This window comes from Physeter macrocephalus, chromosome 14, assembly GCF_002837175.3.
Source record: "Physeter macrocephalus isolate SW-GA chromosome 14, ASM283717v5, whole genome shotgun sequence".
Lineage (NCBI taxonomy): Eukaryota > Metazoa > Chordata > Mammalia > Artiodactyla > Physeteridae > Physeter > Physeter macrocephalus.
In genome coordinates this window covers 5,126,726-5,146,608 of record NC_041227.1, presented here as the reverse complement: position 1 = coordinate 5,146,608, position 19,883 = coordinate 5,126,726, and the positions used below count along the sequence as shown (strand labels likewise).

At 62.4% G+C, this 19,883-nt stretch overlaps 1 protein-coding gene across 4 annotated transcripts; it reads right to left on the bottom strand.

Annotated features, from left to right (window-relative positions):
* Window positions 1-1,026: 1,026 nt before the first annotated feature.
* NPEPL1 (aminopeptidase like 1) lies at window positions 1,027-19,704 on the bottom strand. Of its 4 annotated transcripts, none has more exons than XR_003683082.2 (13): window positions 19,458-19,666; window positions 18,553-18,738; window positions 17,814-17,984; window positions 13,726-13,815; window positions 13,192-13,273; window positions 11,302-11,444; window positions 6,542-6,619; window positions 4,281-4,381; window positions 3,456-3,579; window positions 2,952-3,128; window positions 2,376-2,486; window positions 1,640-1,855; window positions 1,027-1,102 (listed from the first exon to the last, which is right to left on the bottom strand). XR_003683082.2 is itself a non-coding variant. In XM_028499589.2 (13 exons), exons 1-12 carry the CDS (start codon window positions 19,605-19,607, stop codon window positions 1,642-1,644), a joined length of 1,533 nt encoding a protein of 510 aa, XP_028355390.1. In that variant the 5' UTR covers window positions 19,608-19,666; the 3' UTR covers window positions 1,027-1,102; window positions 1,640-1,641. The 4 variants fall into 4 exon arrangements, 3 of the variants coding, with proteins under 3 accessions (XP_028355390.1, XP_023984185.1, XP_028355389.1); XM_028499589.2 differs by having other exon boundaries at window positions 1,640-1,761; XM_024128417.3 differs by lacking the exon at window positions 1,027-1,102 and having other exon boundaries at window positions 1,137-1,855; window positions 19,458-19,704.
* Window positions 19,705-19,883: the final 179 nt, after the last annotated feature.

Here is a 19,883-nt window from a genome sequence, read left to right as displayed (position 1 = left end):
CCGGCCCCCGACCACCCCGTTGCCGGGGCTCTGGAGGGGCCATGGGAAGCAGCCGTCACGTCCTCAGGCCCTTTGGCCTCGGGGAAGCAGGGTCTTTGCCTCGGCCCTGGGTCCCCGATGCCAAGCCCTTGCAGCTGTCCCCCAGCTGAGTCCCCGGGCCTGCAGCCGCCTTTGTGCCCACACAAGGGACACTCAGTTCCTCCCCTGCTCCTTGACCCTGCATCCTGCAGCCTCTGTGGTGGGGGGGGGACAGTGCCAGCTGCCCGGAGAAGGAGCTGGATCACCTCGGTGATCTCTGGCTCTTCCAGGGCTTCTCAGGGGGAAGCTGGAGCGAGCTGCCTACTTCAAGGCCATTAAGCACGCTAATGACCCGTGAAGGCTCCTGGCCCCTCCGGCCCCTGCGCCTCCCTGAGCTCACAGCGTGGCCCACCGAGCGCCCTGTGACCACCACTACTGCGACTTAACACGTGGGCCACGGTTTTCCCAGACGGGGCTGGGGCCTCGGAGCCGCCGCTTGCCTCTCCCGGGCCCAGTCAGGGCTGTGCCCACGGCAGGCAGTTATTAAATACCTGCTTGGGACCAAACCCAGAAAGAGTCACCTTGATTGTCAGGGCACAGCCTGGGGACGAGTGTCCTGCAGCCACGTTCTCGCCCTCCTGTCCCCAGCAGAGGAGGCGTGGGCAGCCGCCTCCGTGCCGGTGGGGCCCGAGTCCCCAGTCTCCCCCGCTGGGCCCAGGTCGGGGGTCTCCCTGAAATCTGGCCAGACCGGGCCCTTCAGCACCTAGGAACATGCCCGGGGGGGACCTTCACTTGAACCCGTACGACACGTGCCTCGTGATGTGTTCGGGGGTTCGGGACAGCCTTCCCTGCAGACTGCAGGTCGTGGGAAAGCCCTAAGAGCCCGAGGAGTCTGCACTCTGAACCCTCAGACCCAAGATGGCCCAGGCTGTGCAGGCCTGGACCCAAGGGCCCCAGGGCGCTCATCTGTAAAAACGAGGCTGACAAGCTACATCTCAAAGCCAGATGCTGGTGTGGGGGAAGGCGGTGACGTCCCGGAGCCTCAGGCCTCTGGGCAGGCATCAGGGCTGCTTTCTACAACGGGCTGGAGAAAGAGTGAGACGGAGGCCAAGATGTGATGTGGTTCAGCCATATTTAATTCCACCCCCCGTGAATTCTAAGGGGCCAGAGTAGAGCTTCCTCTTGCTCCATAAAATTGGGTCCCCAAAGTCAGTCACCTCCGTCCTTTCAGAGGGGACGACTGCCCGGAGGCAGCGGCAGCCCTGGCTGGAGCACGGGCCCGGGCTCTCCGTAATGTGGGTGCCACGCGCGGGGCCTGGGCTGGAGACCCACGGCCCCCACCGTGGGCACTGAGCAGGGCCACGCGGCCCAGGGGCCACGCGGCCCGGAGCGCCAGGGCCGCGCACGCATCCTGGGGCCCGGGGCCGTGCGGGGGCCCCAGAAGCTGGCGGCGACTCAAACAGAAACAAGCCCAGTGCTGCCCGCGCATCCCTCCCCGGGGCCCCGCCAAGCCCTGAGCTGTCTGCTAAGACTTACAAGAAGGAGCCCTTTCCGTCACCACGACAACTAAGCACAAAACAAACCGAAGCTCATCTTAAGGTATAATCTTCCAACTGCTTACAGTTAATCAGTGCAAAGTGAGGTAAAAAGCCCGGCGTCGCCGGGCGGGGCAGCCGCGTCACACGAGCCTGCGCTTCTTGGAGTCCCTCTCCGCGTCCCCCTCCTGGGCGTCCACCTCACAGCCTAGCGGGGACACCAGGTTCAGCAGAGGGTCCTCAGAGGCCCGGCCGAAGAGTGCCAGCAGGAGGGCCACACCGAAGCCCGTGGCCCGCTCACCCTGTGGGCGAGGGCAGTGGAAACACGTACGGCCAAGCCAGAGCCGCTCGGCAAACCCACCGCCGGGCTGCGGGTGGGGGCTCCTGGCTCCTGGGCCAGGGCGTCTGCCCCCCAACACGCCCCACGGCCCCCTTCCCTCTCCCGCTACACTCCGGGCCGGTGGGCGACGGGCTGGCGGACGCGGCCCTGGGCTCCCCGCCCCCAGCCCGTCTCCCTGGGGTGGGAAAGGGCGAGACCGAGGGCCCCGGGCCTCCTGCCGAGGACGGGTCGGCTGGGAAGGACTCCACGCAGCAGCCGCGCTGTTCCCAGCGACGAGGAGGCCAGAGGTCAGGGGGACCTCACGCACAATGTTTCCGATGAGCTCAGCCTGCAGCTTTGGAGCCAGAGAGGGGCTCTGGACGCAAGAGAGGGTGGGAGCAGCCAGCCTGGCGGGGAGGGGCCGGGGAGGGGAGCAGAGCGGCCGGCCCGCCAAGCGAGTCCTAACGGGGGGAGGCAGGGGCGGCCCCGGGGCCTGGACTCACGGCGTGCACGGGCGCGGCGATGTCCAGGTGGACCCAGACCCCGGGCCAGTCGAAGCCGATGTGCGAGGCGATGAAAAGGCCGGCGCAGGAGCTGGGGCCGTTGTCCCGGTCCTGGGGGAGGAGGACGGCCGCGACCCTCCGGCACCCGGCGGCGGGGACGCCGAGGAGGGGCTCGCCCAGAGCGCCCTCGGGGCCGCGTCCGGCTGCGCCCTCGCTGGGCGCCCCGCACCCGCTCCACCCCACCATCCTCAGCGACCACGCGGGGAGCGGCAGAGAGTGACCTCGAGGGCCGCGCCCGTGGGCCACGGGGTCTGCCTTCACGCCGGGCAAGGGGGGCGCCAGCGACAGAGCTGACGGGGGCAACGGAGGCACGGCCCGGAGCGGGGAGGACGCCCTGGCGCCCGCCGAGCGGACGTGCCAGCAGCGAGACCAGCGAGCGGCGTGTCCCCACTTTGGACGACCTCTCCCCTCCCCCGACCAGAGCCCGCATCTGGGGCCTCGTGGGGGGACCCTGATCCGCCCTGCTGCTGCTTCTTGGGGTCGCTCTGACCCCGCTCCACCCTGCTCCACACCTACCGCCACGGAGTTCTTCATGTCGGCCACGGCCGAGGTGAACTCGCTGAAGTGCAGCTCCGGGCAGTAGACGAGCGGGTGCACCAGGTCCCCGCACTGCCTCCCGGCCTTCGCGCAGGCCGCCTCCCACTCGGCGCTGTTGGTGAGCACGGCCGCGTGGTACTTGCCCGTGGCGATGCCCTGGGGACGCGGGGAGAGATGGAGAGAGCCGGGGGGGAGGGGGAGGGTATCCCGGTCGGGGTGGCGGGGAGCACCCAGGACAGAAGAGGGGCACGGGAAGCGAGGCACCAAGACAGCGAGAGAAGCCTGAGCGCGGCCACCTGGGGGACGGTCCCTGTCCTGCCCTGACGCTCCCGCTGTGGTCCTCGGGCCCTGCGCGCCTGCACCCCCGTGGAGCCCCATGGGCCAGCTCCGAACCCTTACGGAGATGAAGGGACAGCAGACACCCCCACCCCTCAGAGTCAAGGTGGCCTCCGGCTCCTCGGGGGCCGCTGCTGAGGGCCCCACCTGAGCTCCGGTCAGCGTGGCGATGTCCAGGATGATGTCGGCGCCCAGGTCCTTGCACGCGTAGGACACGCCATCTGCCAGCACCAGCCTGCCCTCGGCATCCGTGTTGTTGATTTCCACAGTCCTAGGGTGCAGCCGAGACCCCACTTAGAGCCCCTCCTCCCTGTCCCCGACAGAAATGCAGCGCCAGGGTCACGAGCAAGGGGGTCCGGAGTGATGCCCCCCCCCACTTCCGTGCCTCCGCTTCCTCATCTGTCAGATGGGAGAACAGGGCTGCCTGGGTAAATGAGGGGAGGCGGCGCCTCTCGGGGTCGCCCTGGGGACAGGCACCCGTGGGAGGGCTGGTCGGGCCAGCAGACTCCGCTATTCGGAATCCTGGGCCACCTGCTCCTCCAGCTGCTGCCTGCTGCGACTTTCGAGTGTTTCCTCCTGCAGCTAAGAAGGAGCAGCCCGAGGGCTGATCTCAGGGAGGAGGTGCAGGGAGGGCCCCCCAGCTGGGGGTCTGGCTTCAGACACCCGAAGGACAGGAAGCCTGAATGTCGGAAAGGGCTTGTCCCCCTAAGGCAGGGTGGGTCCCCAGCCCCCGCAGGGCGCCCGACACCTCGCGCGGTGACACGGCCCTGCTCGCGGCCACCCTGGGACCAAGCGGCTGCTGCCCAGGGACTCCTGACACAGGGCATCTCCCCCACAGCGTCTGGCCTTGGCCGGGGTGAGCTGGGCGTGGCCAGGGCTGCCAGCAGGGCCCTGGGAAGGGCCATGAGTTCCAACAACAGAGACAACGTGAGGGGGGCAGGCGCTGAGGTGGGCGGGCGGGGTCGGCCTTACTTTCCCGAGTACAGCAGGTGGATGTCGTCCGGCCTCGTGGCGCTGGGTCCCACCGAGTTCTCGGCCAAGCAGAACACGGCATGGAGGGTGTCTTTGAAACCCTGCAGGGACAGGGCGGAGGCTCCAGGTACAGGCTGGGGGTGCCGGCGGGGGGGAAGGATGGGCCGGAACTCTCCTCTGACCCACCAGGACAGCGACAGACAGAGAGACAGACAGGAGTCCGGGGAGCAGCGAGCACAGCCTCCGGCGCTCCCCGTGGTCCTGGCGGCGGGCTCTAGGCCAGGGGTCCGCCACCAAAGTCCGCGCCATGCAGCGTTGAGCCCGGAAGCGGGGCCGCGCTGCCGCGTTTGAGGCCCAGCCCGGCCGCTCCCCAGGGGCCCCGCTCAGCCCTTGTCTCCCGCCCACACAGGGTGGCCCGCGGTCACGGTCCCTCACCACGCAAAGCCGCTGATCTGCGGGCTTCCGAGGTGGCCTTTTGTCTCTGGTGTCTCCCTGTGCCTACCCTCGGGCTGCGTGTGCCGTCCCTGCCCGGTGGAGTCCACGGGGCCACAGCGACCCCGCCCCCGTGTCCCACCCGGAAGCCCTTGCGGGGACTCACCCCCTCGCTCCCATCCTCACGACACTCACCTCTGATTTTAGCATCTGTTGAGCATTCTCACCTGACACAATTACTACGCTGCCGTTTGCCAAATGGTGGTTTTCTATTTCTATCACTTCTACAGGAAGCGACTGGGATTCTGCTGCGAATAGATGACTTATGCCTACCAGTAGGACGTGTGGATACTTATTTTATTCTGTGGGTTACGATCCGTCACCATCGTTATGCGTTTTGAGGCTCATATTGAGGCACGCTCCTTTTCTTAAAAGACCACTTACAAGCGGAGCCTCCAGGCTTTGGCCCCCGTGGGGTGGGGACCCTCAGCACCCCACGGCAGCACCCCTGGCGGTGGAGGGTCCAGAGGAGTCCCGAGACCACGCACGGCCGCCAGCTGATGAATCGGCGCTAACTGCCAAGCAGCTCCCTGCACACACGACGGGTCTAGCTGCTGGGCCGCCTCCCGGCCGGCCTGTCCACATGCCAGGACAGACCCTCCACGTGCAGTCACCCGGGCCCCTCAGCAAAGACTCCGGGCAGCGCGGCCACGTGAGCTCTCCAGACACTCCCCCCCGAGCTGACAACAAGCAGCGGCCGCCTGCGGCTGGGCCTTTCCCCTCGCATCCCCGTCGAGCTCATCCACCGAGGGCGCGGGCCCGGCTCGGCCCGCAGGGCCCCAGGCGGGCGGGTGAGCTGGGTGCGGCCCCCAGGCCGGGCCTGCGTGTGCCGAGCAGGGCGAGGGGACGAGGGCCAAGACGCCCTCCCCACCCCACCCCTGGCTCCGCAGAGGGGGGGCCACGCGCTGCTCCTGGGGGGCCAGTGCCGTGGCCTGCAGCTCTGCCGCAGTGACCCTAGGGAGGCCCCCCGGCACCGTCGGGACGCAGGCCGAGCCCTCCTTCCTCCCGGAGTTGCTGCTCCCCTCGCGGGGGTGCCTGGGCAGAAATTATTTGCCAAAATCTTTTCACTGGACGTTCACCCCTGGAGCCACGCTGCTCAGGTGGCCCCTGTCTGTGGGGAAGGAGGGCTTGTATCTGGTGACACGAAGGGCCGGGCTTCTCAGGAGCGCCCGAAGGAGCCACGCTGAGAGGGAAGTGGCCCTGGACGGCCGGTGTGCGCCCACCCCCTTTTGCTGGGTAAACACCCTCTACAACTCCAAACGGCGGGGAGCAGCCACTGCTGCTGGCCCCCTCAACAGGGCCCCCCTGGCTCAGGAATCTGCTTCCAATCGTTGGGCTCCACGAGGCCTGGCGTGCCCTGGGTGGGGAGCGTGGGGCCCTCCAGCTGCCCTGAACGTCTGTGCTCAAAGTGGCCACCCAGGCTACTCCAGGGCCGACCCCGGGCCCCTTCCGCCCAACAGCAGCCCGGCCCTGCCCAGACCCGGACCCTGAGCACCGGACCCCCAGTGTGAGTGAGCAGGCCGGGCGGGCAGCCTGCTCCACGGCACCCTTCCCGTTTCGGTCCAGGCAGGCGAGGCCCTCAGAACTCAGCGGGGACCCGTGAAGGCAGACGCGCGCGCAGGCGGAGGTGACACGCTCGGGTGGAGGAGCCCGACGGGCCCAGAGCTGGGGTGCAGGGGAAAAGGGGCCAGGGGCCTGCAGAGGCTCAGGAAGGACGGGGGGGCACTCTGGGGAGAAGGGCCGCGAGGGGAGGACGGGGCCTAACCCACCTGCTTGACGGCGGCTCTGAAGGCCCCCAGCACGGCCGCGGCGCCTCCACAGTCCCTCTTCATCCCCGGCATGGTGGTCTGCGGGTGGCACAGGGGGGCGAGAGAGAGGTGAGCGGGTGCTGAGCCCCCCAGCGCCAGGGCCCCCGCCGCAGCCCGTACACCAGGGCCCCGGAGGTGCAGGACCCGGCGCCCAGAGAACCCAGGAAACGCCACTGGTCGCCTGGGGCCCCCTAGAAGCAACGGGAAGCAAGGGCCAAAGATGCCGGGGTGCCTCTGGCTCGAGCAGAGCTTTGGGAGTTACTGAAGGAAACTGTGCGGGGGGGAGGGGGAGGGGGGACGTCCAGAGCCGCCGGATTCGCCGTGGCCTGGCTCCTGGCTAGGCCACGACCAAGTCCCCATACCTTGACCGCCCCGTCCGGGTTAATGGGAGCTCTTCCCAAATGTCACCGGTCACTGTGACACCACCGATCCCACCCCCACACTGAGGATACCTGCCACCCGCCCCAGTTCGCATCTTCAGGGTGACGGGTCTAATGGGAGGATCACTGGAGGCAGAGGCGCGCTCCGGCCACAGAGGAAACACGATTTTCTATAAGCTGCTGAGAGCAGCTACGCGTTTTTACATTCCGTGGGTTCCCAACGCTAACTGACAGGTTCGTATTTTAAATTAACAACAGGTCATCGGATGTAAGGATTTGGGATTGAAAGGTACCGAGTGATTTTTCTGAACCCTTATTGGATTACACGAGCCTCGAGTTTTAATGGAAAGTATTTTTAGATATAAACGGAGCTGCTTTTATAATTAAGTTGAGTGAAAATGACTCAGCTAGCACTATTGAAAATAAGCCATCTATTTTGACCTAATCTGCGAGAAACCACAGGATTGTTTAAATGGAAAAACAGGGCCTCAGACCTAGAATCAAACCCCTCGCAAACTGGCCACACAGAAAATGGCTAGAGATGGTCACTGAAACCCCGTGATCCCGTGTCACGGGCAGAACAAATGTCCCACCAAAAACGCAGCTCAGTCGACTGTGTCAGCTTCTCGGACCCCACCTGTCGTTCCTGTTTTTATAAGAGAAACGATTTCCATGGTAACGCCCTGGTCACTGGTAGGCTGACACCTGCACCAATGGGGCAGGGGCAGCGATGGCTGGAGCCGCGGCCTGGGGCCCCACGGGAACTGGCGGTCACTGGATTCATTTCCAGGCCTTCTGGGAAATAAGGCACTGCCCATTTCACTCGAGGCTTCTTGCTGAAGCAGTAAATGATTAACTTTTCAAAATCTCAGCCGTTGAGTACAGTCGTTCCCAACACTGTCTGTGATGAGATGGAAGGTGCCGGGAAGGCCCTGCTCTCTCTCCCCGACGCCCGGCAGTCGGTCACGGTGGGTCGGCTGGAGCCCAAGTGGGAGCGGGCACTGAGTCTTTCCTGAGCTCAGCAAGCCTCTGTTCTTGCAAACACCACTGTACTTGGAGGAACCACTGACAGATGCTGGGGATCCAGACTCAGGTATCTGCAGACATTTTTCAAAAACTATCAAAGTGAGCCTCTCACCTCCAGGAGGGCACCCGGCATCGCTTGGTGCCAGTGGTAAAATTTGAGCTGTCAAGCAAAAAATCAGAATTTTGGAAAACTTGTATCTGCCTCCATGATGGCTTCCTAACACCCACCTTTTTACATGAGATAGATGGTGGTATGAACGAATGTGGTTTTAAAAAATATTATATAATAAAATGTGTCAAAATCTGGAGGTTCCACATAACTCTGTGAACAATATCTTCCAAATGACCCATATCATGTGTGATGTTATAAAATCATACATTCAAAGTTCAAGACAGACCAGTAGATTTCAACGTAGCAGAACACCAAAGCTCACAGACACGGTTTCAGATTCCACATCATAACTAACCTCCCACCTGTCGAGTTTTGGTGTAATAGCAAAGAAGAATGTCCTGAGTTACCTGAAGAGGGTACTAAAATGCTTCTCCCTTTTCTAACTACAAAAGGACTGAGGCCAGATTTTCTTTTTCTACTTCAACTACAATAGATCACAATGGATCAAATGCAGAAGAAGATACGTGATCACAGCTGTCTTCTATTAAGGCACATATTAAAGAGCTGCAAAAATGTAAAACACTGCCACTCCTCTCGGTAATATTTTTTCGTTTTGGAAAATACAGTTCTTTTCATAAAACTGTATCATTTACAATGGTATGCAATGGGGTCATATGGTTATTTTTTAATGAATTAATAAATATCTTTAAAATTTCCCAGTTTTAATTTCTAGTGGGGTAAATCCCAGCAGACATCACCCTTATAAACACAATCTCTTTGGAACCAACACTTGTTCAGACTGGAAGGGGCCCTGAGTCTAACACACTTGAGACCCGTGAATTCATGCCGATCCTGATGTGCCTCGAAAGTCTTTGAAAACCGGGATTGTTCCTGCAGAACCGGGAGAGGGTGCCACCAGCAAAAGGACTAATTCCCAGGAAGCCCTGCTTCTCGCTCCCACCCTCCAACAAGCCAACATCCAAATGAGCCTGAAATTCTGCCCCCCCAGAACTCAGGGCAAGAGCCCCTATCAAGGGTGTGGGCGGGGGACCAGCTCCAGGTGCAGCTAGAGGGGCTCATCATCCGCAGAGAATTTACAACGGTAATAAACCGACTAAAAGTCAGTCTGCCTGTTGTCATCAGTGGAAAGATACTCCTCCTGTTGTTGGCCGAAGCGAGTCCTAATCACATAAATAAAAGCTTCAAATCCACCTGTGTTAACTCCTACAACATCAACTCCGGCAACACTATCCTACGTGGGTGCTAATCACTGCCAGCGGCGCAGACTCCACGAGGTGCCCCGGTCCTGAGTCGGGCGGGCTCCGCAGGCGGCCGGCCAGCGTCCACGGCGCCCGTGATGGCGAGTTCCTGCCTTCGGAGTGAACCCCAGGGAGCAGCGAGCCTCTCTGCCGCCCACAGTCTCGGGGAACCACTGGAGTCGTGGTGTTTAAAACGTTTTTGCTCCACGGACGTCTGAAAGCTGCTGGGGTTGATCTCAAAGGACCAGAGACATGGATGCTATACCAATTTGGGGAGTTCCTTGCGAAATGGGATTCTTAGCGGTCTCTGCCGAGGGACCCTACTGTTGGAGACTTTCCCTGAGTATCTGTGTATCAGTTGCTTCGTGTGATAGAAACTCTTCAAAATTAAAATTAATTGTGTTGTTTTGGATCATCTATGAGTGAACATAGACTGACCAATCTGGTACCTCTGTCTGGTGAACATAAAGATGTGAAGATGACCAATTTTGATAAAGTCACTGACAAATCTGCAGAAGCTAAGGCCTGACAGCAGAGTCTGACGCTGGCACACATCACCACGAGAGAACAACATGGAGGCATCCGTTTTTTTCTATCAAAGATGACAGTAATGCTATTTTCTTTTTTTTTAAATTTTTTTGGCCTCACCTCACAACATGCAGAGCTTCCCTGAATAGGGGTCAAACCCACGTACCCTGAAGTGGAAGGTGGAGTCTTAACCACTGGACCACCAGGGAAGCCCACATTAATGGTGTTTAAAAGTGTTAACGAACGACTGTTTTCTTCATTTGTACTATAACGTTCCTTTTAAATTTTTTATTGGCACGATAATATATATGGAATTCAATAAAAGGGAATTCACTATCGGGGAATTCACTACTGGTGTTTGGTTTTTTAAAACATTTATTATATGTTTCATTTCCTGATTAGTCCTGAAAATAATTTTGTTGTTTAGAAGAGGAGGGATGTTAAAAACAAAGATCATCCACTCTAGGTACCAAATACAGAAGTGTAAGAAGGAGCAGCACAAGCCCCGCCCTAAATAGCAGCTGACCCTGGGGAGCGATGTCAGGGGAGCGACAGGGAGCGGCGGGAGCGGCGGCCAAGCAGAGGAAGGAGGCGCATCCATGGGGGCAGCTGCCGCTTAGCTCCAGCGGGATGCCCCCAGGTGCCAACGCAGGACCCGCGCTGCCAGGTCCTCCGAGTTTACAAAAGGTAGGAGACCCAGTCCCGTGAGAATTCTTCCTGTTCTTAAACGCTGGCAACTAATTCGGATTTTAAAACACCATCTGGGCCAAGAGGACGCGTCTGAGAGCCACGAGGGCTGCCAGTCGTCAGTGTCTTCCCTGCGCGAGCTTAGCTTGCGCTCAGCCGTCTAAAGCTCCCTCTCTGGGATGGCTGACTCTCCTCTTCCAGGTCTCCTTCCCAGCCTGCTCCTTCCCAGTTTCCCCCTAGAGCCCAGCCCGGGCCTGGAGCACCTGCCTGTGGGATGAGATGAAGTCACCTCTCCTCCTCCCGGTGCAGGGCAGGCCCCTGGGCGTGAGGAGGGGCCCCCCTTAAGAGAGACTCTGGGACTTGCAGCCTCCCAGCGACGCTCCCAGGTGCCTGGCTTCTGGGCCCAAACGCCCCTCCCTTCAACCAGGGCGTCTGTTTCCTGAAGGCCTCGTGAGGACCACCACTAAGCATCCTCTTGGGGGACCTCAGACGGTCGTGGAGACGGTGGGCGTCTCCCCAGGCCCCTTCCTTCTTCTTCTCCAGATTTTCTGTTTCCTGCCTCCTGTCTGAAGTGTGGGCGTGAAATCGTCTGCCTCTCGGGGGACTGGGCCCCACGGCCCCTCCCCTGGACACCCCGACTCCAAGGCCCAGGAACCTTGCTCCTTCCTCCGACGCCTGAGAAGGGGCCCTCCCGCCCGGCCCCGCCCGAGCCCCGGCCCCGCACCTCACCTTCCCCTTCATGCTGAGTCCCCCGGTGTCGTAGACGATGCCCTTGCCCACCCACGCGATGGTCTGGGTGGCTCCGTCTGGGGTGTGGCTGAGGACGGCTAGGGCTGGGGGGTGGAGGGCAGCCTTGCCCACACCGTAGATCCCTAGGGAAAGCACAGGACACGTCAGTGAGGCGCAGGCTGGACCCAGCAGAGGACTCCCGGAAGCCCCCCAGCAACACTGCTCTCCCCCCAAAGTAGCCACTGGCCTGTGGACGTTCCTCCCGGAGAGCTCCCTGCCCCCTCCCGCCCCCTGGCCGGTGTAGGATCGGGGAAGGCAAATGAGTTCACTGCCCTGGGACTGCAAGTGAATTCTGCACGAAGTATTGTGAGGCAAGAAAACCCGCTGAGAAAAAAAATATCGTACCATTCCCAGAAAGATGTGAACAGGATTGCAGAATGAAATGATTTTTGGATAATTCTTCAAGGCCGCTCCCGCCCCTGCTCGCCCTCCCTTCCCTGACCTCTCTGTGCACTCAGGATGTAACTCCCTTTCCGACCTCGCTCCCAGCGCTGCCTCACTGTTGGCTTCTATGCCCCATCTTCTCAAGAAAACTGTGGCTTGCTGTGGGCACAGCCCATGCCTCAAGGTCCCCCAGTAATCAAACTGAACAATCGTAGCAACCAGGACAAGAGGCAGTAATAGCTGCCTGACAAACTCCTACTCATCCTGCAAGACCCGCTGCAAACGTCACCTCCTCTGTGAAGCTTTCTGATTGAACTGCCTCTCCCTCCACTAACACGTGCCCACAGATTCTGCCTCTGGGCATTCACAATCGTGTGGATCCCCTCCCCGAAGTGTGGACAGGACTGCATGTGTCAGTTCCTCTGGGTGTGGCAGAGATGACAAGATGGGCATTCACAATCGTGTGGATCCCCTCCCCGAAGTGTGGACAGGACTGCATGTGTCAGTTCCTCTGGGTGTGGCAGAGATGACAAGACCACTTCCAAGATTAGGTGACAAAAGAAGACCTTGCCTCTATCTCGCTTGCTCTTTCTCATCTCTCGCTCGGAGACCTTGCTCTGAGAGAAGTAGTTGCCACGTTGTGAGCTGCTCAAGGACAGGCCCACAAGACAAGGAACAGCCAGTGGGGCCCGGAGGCCTGCTGGCAGGGCCGTGAGTGAGCCCTGCTGGGAGCACGAGGCCAGCCCCAGTGGGGCCTTCAGATGACTGCAGCCCCGAGAGAGACGCTGGGCCGGACCCAGCTAAGCCACGCCCGATTCCCCACCCACAGGACTGCAAGACAACGGACACGTGTTGCTTTCAGCTGCTACCTTCTGGGGTAATTGGCTTTGCAGCCTCAGGTAACAACAGTGACCTTCCCAGCCAGACAGGAAGCTCCTGTCCTAGTCGTCACCGCATCTCAGTGCCTGGGAGCTGGGGGAGGACGGGCCTGGCAGTCAGGACAGGCTCTCTGAGGAGGTGGCCAAGACGTGCAGGGTAAGACGGCCCCACCGTGAGACCATCTCGGGGGAAAGCATCCCAGACAGAAAGGGCCGCAAGTGCAGGCCTTGATGTGGACGTGAACTTGTGTATTCGAGGAACAGAAAGGCCCTGCTGGGTTAGCCAGGGAGCCAGGACGGCAGCATGTGGGAGGCTGCAGAGGGAGTGGGCGGGGAGGCCTTGGATCCTGAGGCTTCCAGGATCTGAATCAGAATCTGAATCGCTGCCTCCTCTCTCCCCCACAGATGGTCTGCTTCCCAGGGTCTGGCCTCAGGGCTGGACACGGGCTGGGTTCCTTCAGGGCGAAGCTTGGGACGACACACACCATGCAGCCTGGTGCTCCCCTGCCACCCAGGTACCCCGGGCCGCCCCTGAGGCCAGGATCTGCGAGGACCAGCCCCTACCCACCTCCAAATCCTCTCGTCTTCAGCTCCTCGTCCCGGATAACGGTTGGGACAATCCCCAGTTCTTTTCCAACTTTCTTAATCTCCTGGATGGGTTCATGGAAAAAACAACAACACATAAACACGTGAAGACGGCTTAAATCAGGGCGAGGCCAGGGCCTGGGCCAGCGGTGAGCAGATGCCTTACGGTGGGAGAGGGATGGGCTGCGATGCCGTGGCTCTGACTCTTGGCTCTGAGCATGATTAAACCCAGGAGAGGCGGCTCACCCTCCAAACTCTGCGATTTCCTGCAGCTCATGGCTGGAGTCCTGCTGAGGGGCCTCGGGGAGGAAGCTCTGTCCTCCCTCCACCCTCAGCTGAGGCCTGGGGGCCCCTCAGCTCTGGCTGGACGGCAGGACTCTGTCCGCAGCAGCCCGCGGCTTCCCCAGACGAGGTGCAGAGACTGCGGACCATCCCCCTGCGGCCCTGGGTTTGCTGACTCTCCTTGGGGTCTACCGACACCACCCCCAGTCCCGGCAGGGCCCCAAGGGCTACGAACCTCGAGGAAGGTGTCTGTGTTCATCTCACTGCAGGGCGTGTCCACGATGCGGGCTGCCAGCCGCACGCCTTCTGTGGCGCTTGTTAAACACTAGGAGAAACAAAAGGCCGTCACCGGGGCCCTGGGACCAGGTGGAAGGCATCCCTCCTCATCCAATGGCCAGGGGCCCAGAGGTGTCAGAGGCACACGTCACCCGGGAGAGGTTGCAGGGCTGCTGCCAGGGGAGCGAGGGCAGGTGGAAGGGAAGCAAAAGTTTGCCCGTGACCCTCCAGCCGCCTACATAAAGTCCAACGCAGCTCCAGAATCACAGAGGAACCCTTCAAGTCTGGCATCCTGCCCGGCCTATACGGGGCCCACCTTGCTTTCTAAACCTCATCTCCTGCTACGTACGCCTGCCCCTCGTCCAGGTGGCAGGTGGCCCTCCTGCCTGGCTCTGAACACACATTATGTCTGGCCTCTGCCAACCCCCTACCCCCTTCTCAGGAGGAGGTGCTGCCCTCTGTTATGGACTAAATATCCTGAAGCCCTGACCCTCAACGGGATGGTACTAGGAGGGCTTTAGGAGGTGATCAGGTTTCACTGAGGTCAGGAGGGTGGGGCCCCATGATGGGATGACTGCCCCTAAGAAGAGGACACAGCGGGCTTCCCTGGTGGCGCAGTGGTTAAGAACCCACCTGCCAACGCAGTGGACATGGGTTCGAGCCCTGGTCCGGGAAGGTCCCACGTGCCGCGGAGCAACTAAGCCCGTGAGCCACAACTACTGAGCCTGTGCTCTAGAGCCCGCGAGCCACAACTGCTAAAGCCCGCGGGCCTAGAGCCCGTGCTCCGCAACAAGAGAAGCCACCGCAACGAGAAGCCCGCGCACCGCAACGAAGAGCGGCCCCCGCTCGCCGCGACTAGAGAAAGCCCGCGCGCAGCAACGGAGACCCAACGCAGCCAAAAGTAAATAAATAAAATAAATAAATTTATAAAAAAGAGGGCACAACAAGAAGGTGGTGGTCTGAAAGCCGGGAAGAGAGCCCTCACAGGACCCACCGTGATCCTGGACGTCCTAAACGTGTGCTGTTCAAGCCCCCTGTCTGTGGGCTGTTGTCACGGTGGCCTGAGCTGACCAAACGACTCCCCTTCTGTTGCCAAGATCCCAGCTACGCTTTGAGGTACTCCTCAAAGGCCATACCCTCCAGGAGCTTCTCTGGATCCTCCCAATGGAGAAAAGGTCCCTGGGCCCGCTGGGGAGGCGTTTTTCTCACGTGGGCCCCATGTGAGTGTCACAGACCCCCACCCTATTTCCTGGTCGTCTGATGTGACACTGCTCTGGCCACAGGGCCAGGAGGGAAGGACACAGACAGACCGGCCTTGTGCACCGACCCAGCGCCCCAAGGGGAGCAGGGGCCTGACACCGTCCAGCACGGGAGGCGCTGCAGACGGGGCACATGCACACGCAGAGGTCAGGCTCATCCCCAAACCGGCTGTCCCCTCCCCCTCGCAGCTTCTGCCAAGAACTCCTGTCCACCCGTGTCAGCCCTGACGCTCGGCTTTGCCTCCTGCCCCGCCTGGCCCTCCAGCACCCACCTCCAGGGCCTGGCTGCCTTTCCCGGTGCACTGAAGAGGCAACATCAAGAGACAGGCGCAGCGTGGGTCTGGCGGGGGTGAGGACAGCACCCCGTGCCTCGGCGCCTCTTCCAGCGCCGCGGGGACGGGGAGCGCAGGCTCCGGGCCCACAGCGGCAGCCCAGCCGCCTCTCAGGCTGCCCCGAGGCAGTTAAACCCTGGAGCCTCAGAGGCAGAGACTTGACAGCTCAGATGCGAGATGTGCCGTGCAGACAGGCTCTCCCCCAGGCGGGGGCGGGTCTCTGTCTGTGGGGGGCCGCACAGACCTGTGGCCGCTGTCTGGGAAGCGCATCAGTGCCGGCCTCACGGGCCTCGTGGTGCGGCGGAGGCTCAGGTGAGAGGGCGCACCTTTGGGGGAGGAGCCTGCACCTCACTGTGCCTCAGTTTCCTCATCACAAAGGCAGAATCATCCATTCACTCATTCATTCATTCCATCCACGTTTACATGAGCACCTACTGTGCACCAGGCTCCACACTAGACTCTGAATTCAAAGCCGCCCAAGGGACTCAAGGCCAGCAGAGAATCACAGCACATCGTTCCACCAGATGCCACAGAGGAGGAGGGTAGGAGAGGCCACAGACATGGGGTCCAGGTGGTCCCCGTGGTGAGGGAAAGGCCAGCGGGGCGTCAGAGACTCCTGTGCTCAGGATCCAAGGCAGAAGAGAAAGAGGGCTGACGGACGGCGGCCGCGGGTTAAGCCTGGCTCTACCCCATGCTGGCGTGGCCCCGGTAAGTCACTTAGTACGTCTGAGGCTCACCTGGCTCAACTCTAAAGTGGGGAGGGTTAACAAGACCCATTTCGCTGGGCAGTTGTGAGAATTAAGTGTGCGCGCACACGTGAGCTCGGAGCAGAGCCTGACGCCCGACAAGCACTCGCAGAGCGCTGGCCCCTGCCTGGTTGTGAGGCAGTGGGAGGCGGAGCCGGAGCGGGGAGTCCGGAGGCGGCGAGGCCAGTTAGGAGGCTGCCGCCATGGTCCCAGAGAACAGTGGGGTGCAGGTGGGCAAAGTAGGATGGGTGGGATGTAGGGGCCAGGGAGACCCCTCATCACATACAAGGCCGGTGCGGGGTTTTATTATGCACAGGACCAGGACCCTGCCCTCGGGGGGCTGGGGGACTCCGATTCCAGCGCAGGGCACAGAGGCTAAACTCAGAAGTGTAATGTCCGGTGCGGATGGCTCTCGGCTGGCAGAGGGCCTGGCAGTGTGGGAGAGGCCGGGCTAGCCAGGATGGCCAGGCCTCCCCGAGGAAGGGATGTGGGCAGAAGCCGGACTGAGACCAGGCAAAACCAGAGCCGGAGGGGCCCTGGAGAGGGGCCCTGAGCAGGACGGGGCTTGGCGAGGCCAGGGGACAGCAGGAAGCCAGTCCCTGCGGCTGAGGGCGGGAGGAGAGGGGCTTGGAGGGGGTAGAGGATGCTCAGGCCTCCAGCCCCAGCCCAGAACTCAGAAGGAACTCCCTGGAGCTGGAGGGAAGGAGCGAGCGTTGGTGTCCAACTGCAGGCTGGAGCCCAGGGGCGGGCACTGAAACCACCCAGAGAGGACGGAGCGAGGCCAGAATGCCCCCACGGTTGGGGGGGGCCCGCAAAGGGAATGCGGAGAGGGCGGGGCAGGCGGGAAGGGTACGGGGTGGGGAGAAGGCTCAGGCTCCTGGCTGGGCGGGTGCCCTTCAAGGAGGGATGGCCAGTGCTCAAGTCAGGCAGACGTGGCCCTTGGAAAACAATGTCAGGAAGCGGGTGGGCGAACTCCATGCTGGCGGGCTGAGGGGGGAAAGGGAGTTAAGACAGGCAAAGCAATCGGACCATGGGAAGAAAAAAGAGGAGCTGTCTCAGGAGAGCAGAGAGGAACAACATTATCTCCTCCTAGGGGAAGGAATCCAGGTGGCACGGAGCAGTTACAGACCTGGGGGCACATAGCGGATGAGGGAGTGCTCAAGGGGCCTGAGACAGAGTGACGGGTGAGGGAGGGGAGGGGAAAGGACCACCTGAGTCTGGCGGTTGGAGCGGGGGCTGCAGGTGGGGAGGATGAGCCCACAACACGACTGGGCTGGGAGGGTCACCACGGCGGGGAAACCTGGCATTCGGCCCACACGAGGACTTCTAGGTTGGAAATCACTTTCAGCCTTGCCGTGCCTCAAAAGGATCAAACGAAGTAGGATCAAATGAAATAACATATGTAAAAGCGCACCATAAACGGTAAGGTGATATAGCCAAGGGCAGGATTATTAGTATCAAAACGTGAAAGCGCCTGGGGCGGGGTAGGTGCTTGATAAACACTGGCTGAACAGAATTGAACCCTGAGAACAAGACCACCCTGCGGGGAGGGAGCCCGCTGCCCGGCTTTGGACAGGCCCCGGGGGCCTTCTCAGGAATTTCAGCAGCCCTGTCCTGTCCTCCCAGGGAGTGGGAAAGAGAGCTCTGCCCAAGCTGGGGGGCGGCGGGGACTGCGGCACGGGGACCTGGTCTGAACTTCCAGACACCCACTTGCAAAGTGGACACTTCCACTGGCCCGTTGTCTTGTCCCACCAGGAAAAACTCCACTGTGACGGTCTTCTTCTCCAGGCGCCGCGATGCCCCCGAGCGTTGGGTGAAGAGTGGGAAAGCGCGGGCCAGGGCACAGGCCGAGGCGAAGGCGTCCGACCGCTCACAGACCATCTGCAGCACAGAGAGCGGAGCGGTGGTGAGGGGAGCGAAGCCGTGTTGTGGGGGCGGGGGATGGGACCCAGGGCCCAACCCATGGGAGCCGCCATCAGCAAGTGCTAGGGCCCCAGAGCTGGGTCAGAGGCCACTGTGGAAACAATCTGGACGGAGATGCCCCAGCAAAGCCATCATCCCAGGGGCCTTCCCCAGAATCACTGTCCCACGATGTGAGAAAGAAAATGTCAGCCACCAGATGGGGTCAACGGCCTCTCGAGACAGGAAGGCAGGACGTGCAGTGCTGCACAGCGGAGACAGGCTCAGGAAGCCTGGGTCTGAGTCTCGGATCTGCCACCCAAACTGATCTGGGCTAGACCGTTCCGTCTCGGGGCCCTCGGTATCCCCGACGGCAGTAAGGCCGGGGTTGCACGGTGCGGTCACGGCGGCATCGTCCGCATCGGGGATACCGCGGGCCGGAGTGCTCTGCGGTCCGGAGAGATGAGCCACAGGCCCCGGCCAGCAGGCCAGCACGCAGCGAGCCGAAGCTCAGGGGCCCGTGCGGGGCCAGCCCCTCAGAAGCACTCACCAGAATGCACCGATGGGTTCCCGGCGGCAGGCAGGTCCGCACGAGCCGGGTGACGAAATGCGCGGCCGAGGGGCTATTGTGCCGGCTCACCCTGGAGGGCAGGGCGGCCACGGTGGCATAGTTCAGGTAGAGGGGACAGCTGTCCGTGGGGCTGGGGTTGAGCGTGCTTAGGGCAGCCTGCCAGAGCTGCATCAGAAGGGGAGACACAAGACAGACACCAGCCTTTACAGGGCCACCGGCCAGGAGCCTTGCGCGCAGACGCCTGCCTCACTTGCTAAAAGGGCACTTTTGCAGCCTCCCCGCGGCACCCAGGCAGGATCCCTAATTAAGAAGTGTCACATCTCACTAGATAAGCACTGTGTGCGTCCGCTGGCACGCGTCCACCCTCGTGAGATTAAACAGTGGGGACTTAAACGGCCAGGCTGGAGGCTGCTCTGCTACACACGCTGGAAACCTGGAAACCTGCACTGGGGCGGGACGAAGCCAGGTGCCCCTGGAGGGGGGCGGGCGGCACCGCCACAAGGTTTCTGGAAGGCGGTGTCAGGGCCGCGCAGGCTGCCGGGGCCCGGCCCCTCGAGGGCAGTTCCTTCGCGCCTGGTCGAAGGGCAGGCCAGCTCTGCCCACGAGCCTGCGGCCCGGGTGGGTGCGGGGCGCGCGCGGCCTCCGGGCGGGGCTGCTGGACGGGAGCCCGCTCCTCTGCTTTCTGGGAGGCGGGCGGCCCCGGGCCTCGCCGGCCGGCCTGGCCTACTGGGCGCGCCCGGGCCGGCCGGCCGGCCGGCGGGCGGGCGGGCTGGGGGGCGCCGGGCGGTCGAGGCGGGGCCTCCGCGGCCTCCCCGCCGGCCCGGCCCCGCCCGGCCTCCGCTCGCCGGCAGGGCGGCGCATGGCGGCCGGCGCGGCCCGCTCACCTCCTCGGTGACCCGGGGCAGCAGCTTCCCGCGGACGTGGCTCCAGGGCACGCGGTGCAGGTGGTGCAGCTGCCCGAGCAGCAGCAGCGGCCGGCTCTGCGGGTCCGCGTCCCCGGCGCTCGCCCGGAACTGCAGTCCCACGTTCGCCATCTTCGCCGGCCCGAGCCCCCCACCCCGGCCACCGCGCCCGCCGCGCTTGGGCTCCCGCTCCGGCCGGGCCTCGGCGCCGCCCCGGCCCTGCCCGGCCGCCGGCCCCGCCTCCCCCGCCGCTCCGGGCCGCTCGCGAGACGTGCAGGGCCCGCCCGGGGCGCGAGGGGGCGCCGGGCCGGCGGGGCGGGGGGCAGGCCCGGGCCGGGCGGCCCGGGGCGGCCCGGACCTGCAGGCCCCGGCCCGGGGCGGGCCCCGAACTCCGCCAGGCCCCGCACC

What these genes read in the sequence shown, in the direction of transcription:
- NPEPL1 (XM_024128417.3), bottom strand. Translation starts at nt 19,607, where the DNA reads ATGGCGAACGTGGGACTGCAGTTCCGGGCGAGCGCCGGGGACGCGGAC. An exon ending in GAAGACGAGAGGATTTGGAG is followed by an intron (nt 11,445 to 13,191) that starts GTGGGTAGGGGC and finishes TGCTTTCCCTAG; the next exon opens with GGATCTACGGTGTGGGCAAG. An exon ending in TCAGAGCCGCCGTCAAGCAG is followed by an intron (nt 4,382 to 6,541) that starts GTGGGTTAGGCC and finishes CTGTCCCTGCAG; the next exon opens with GGTTTCAAAGACACCCTCCA.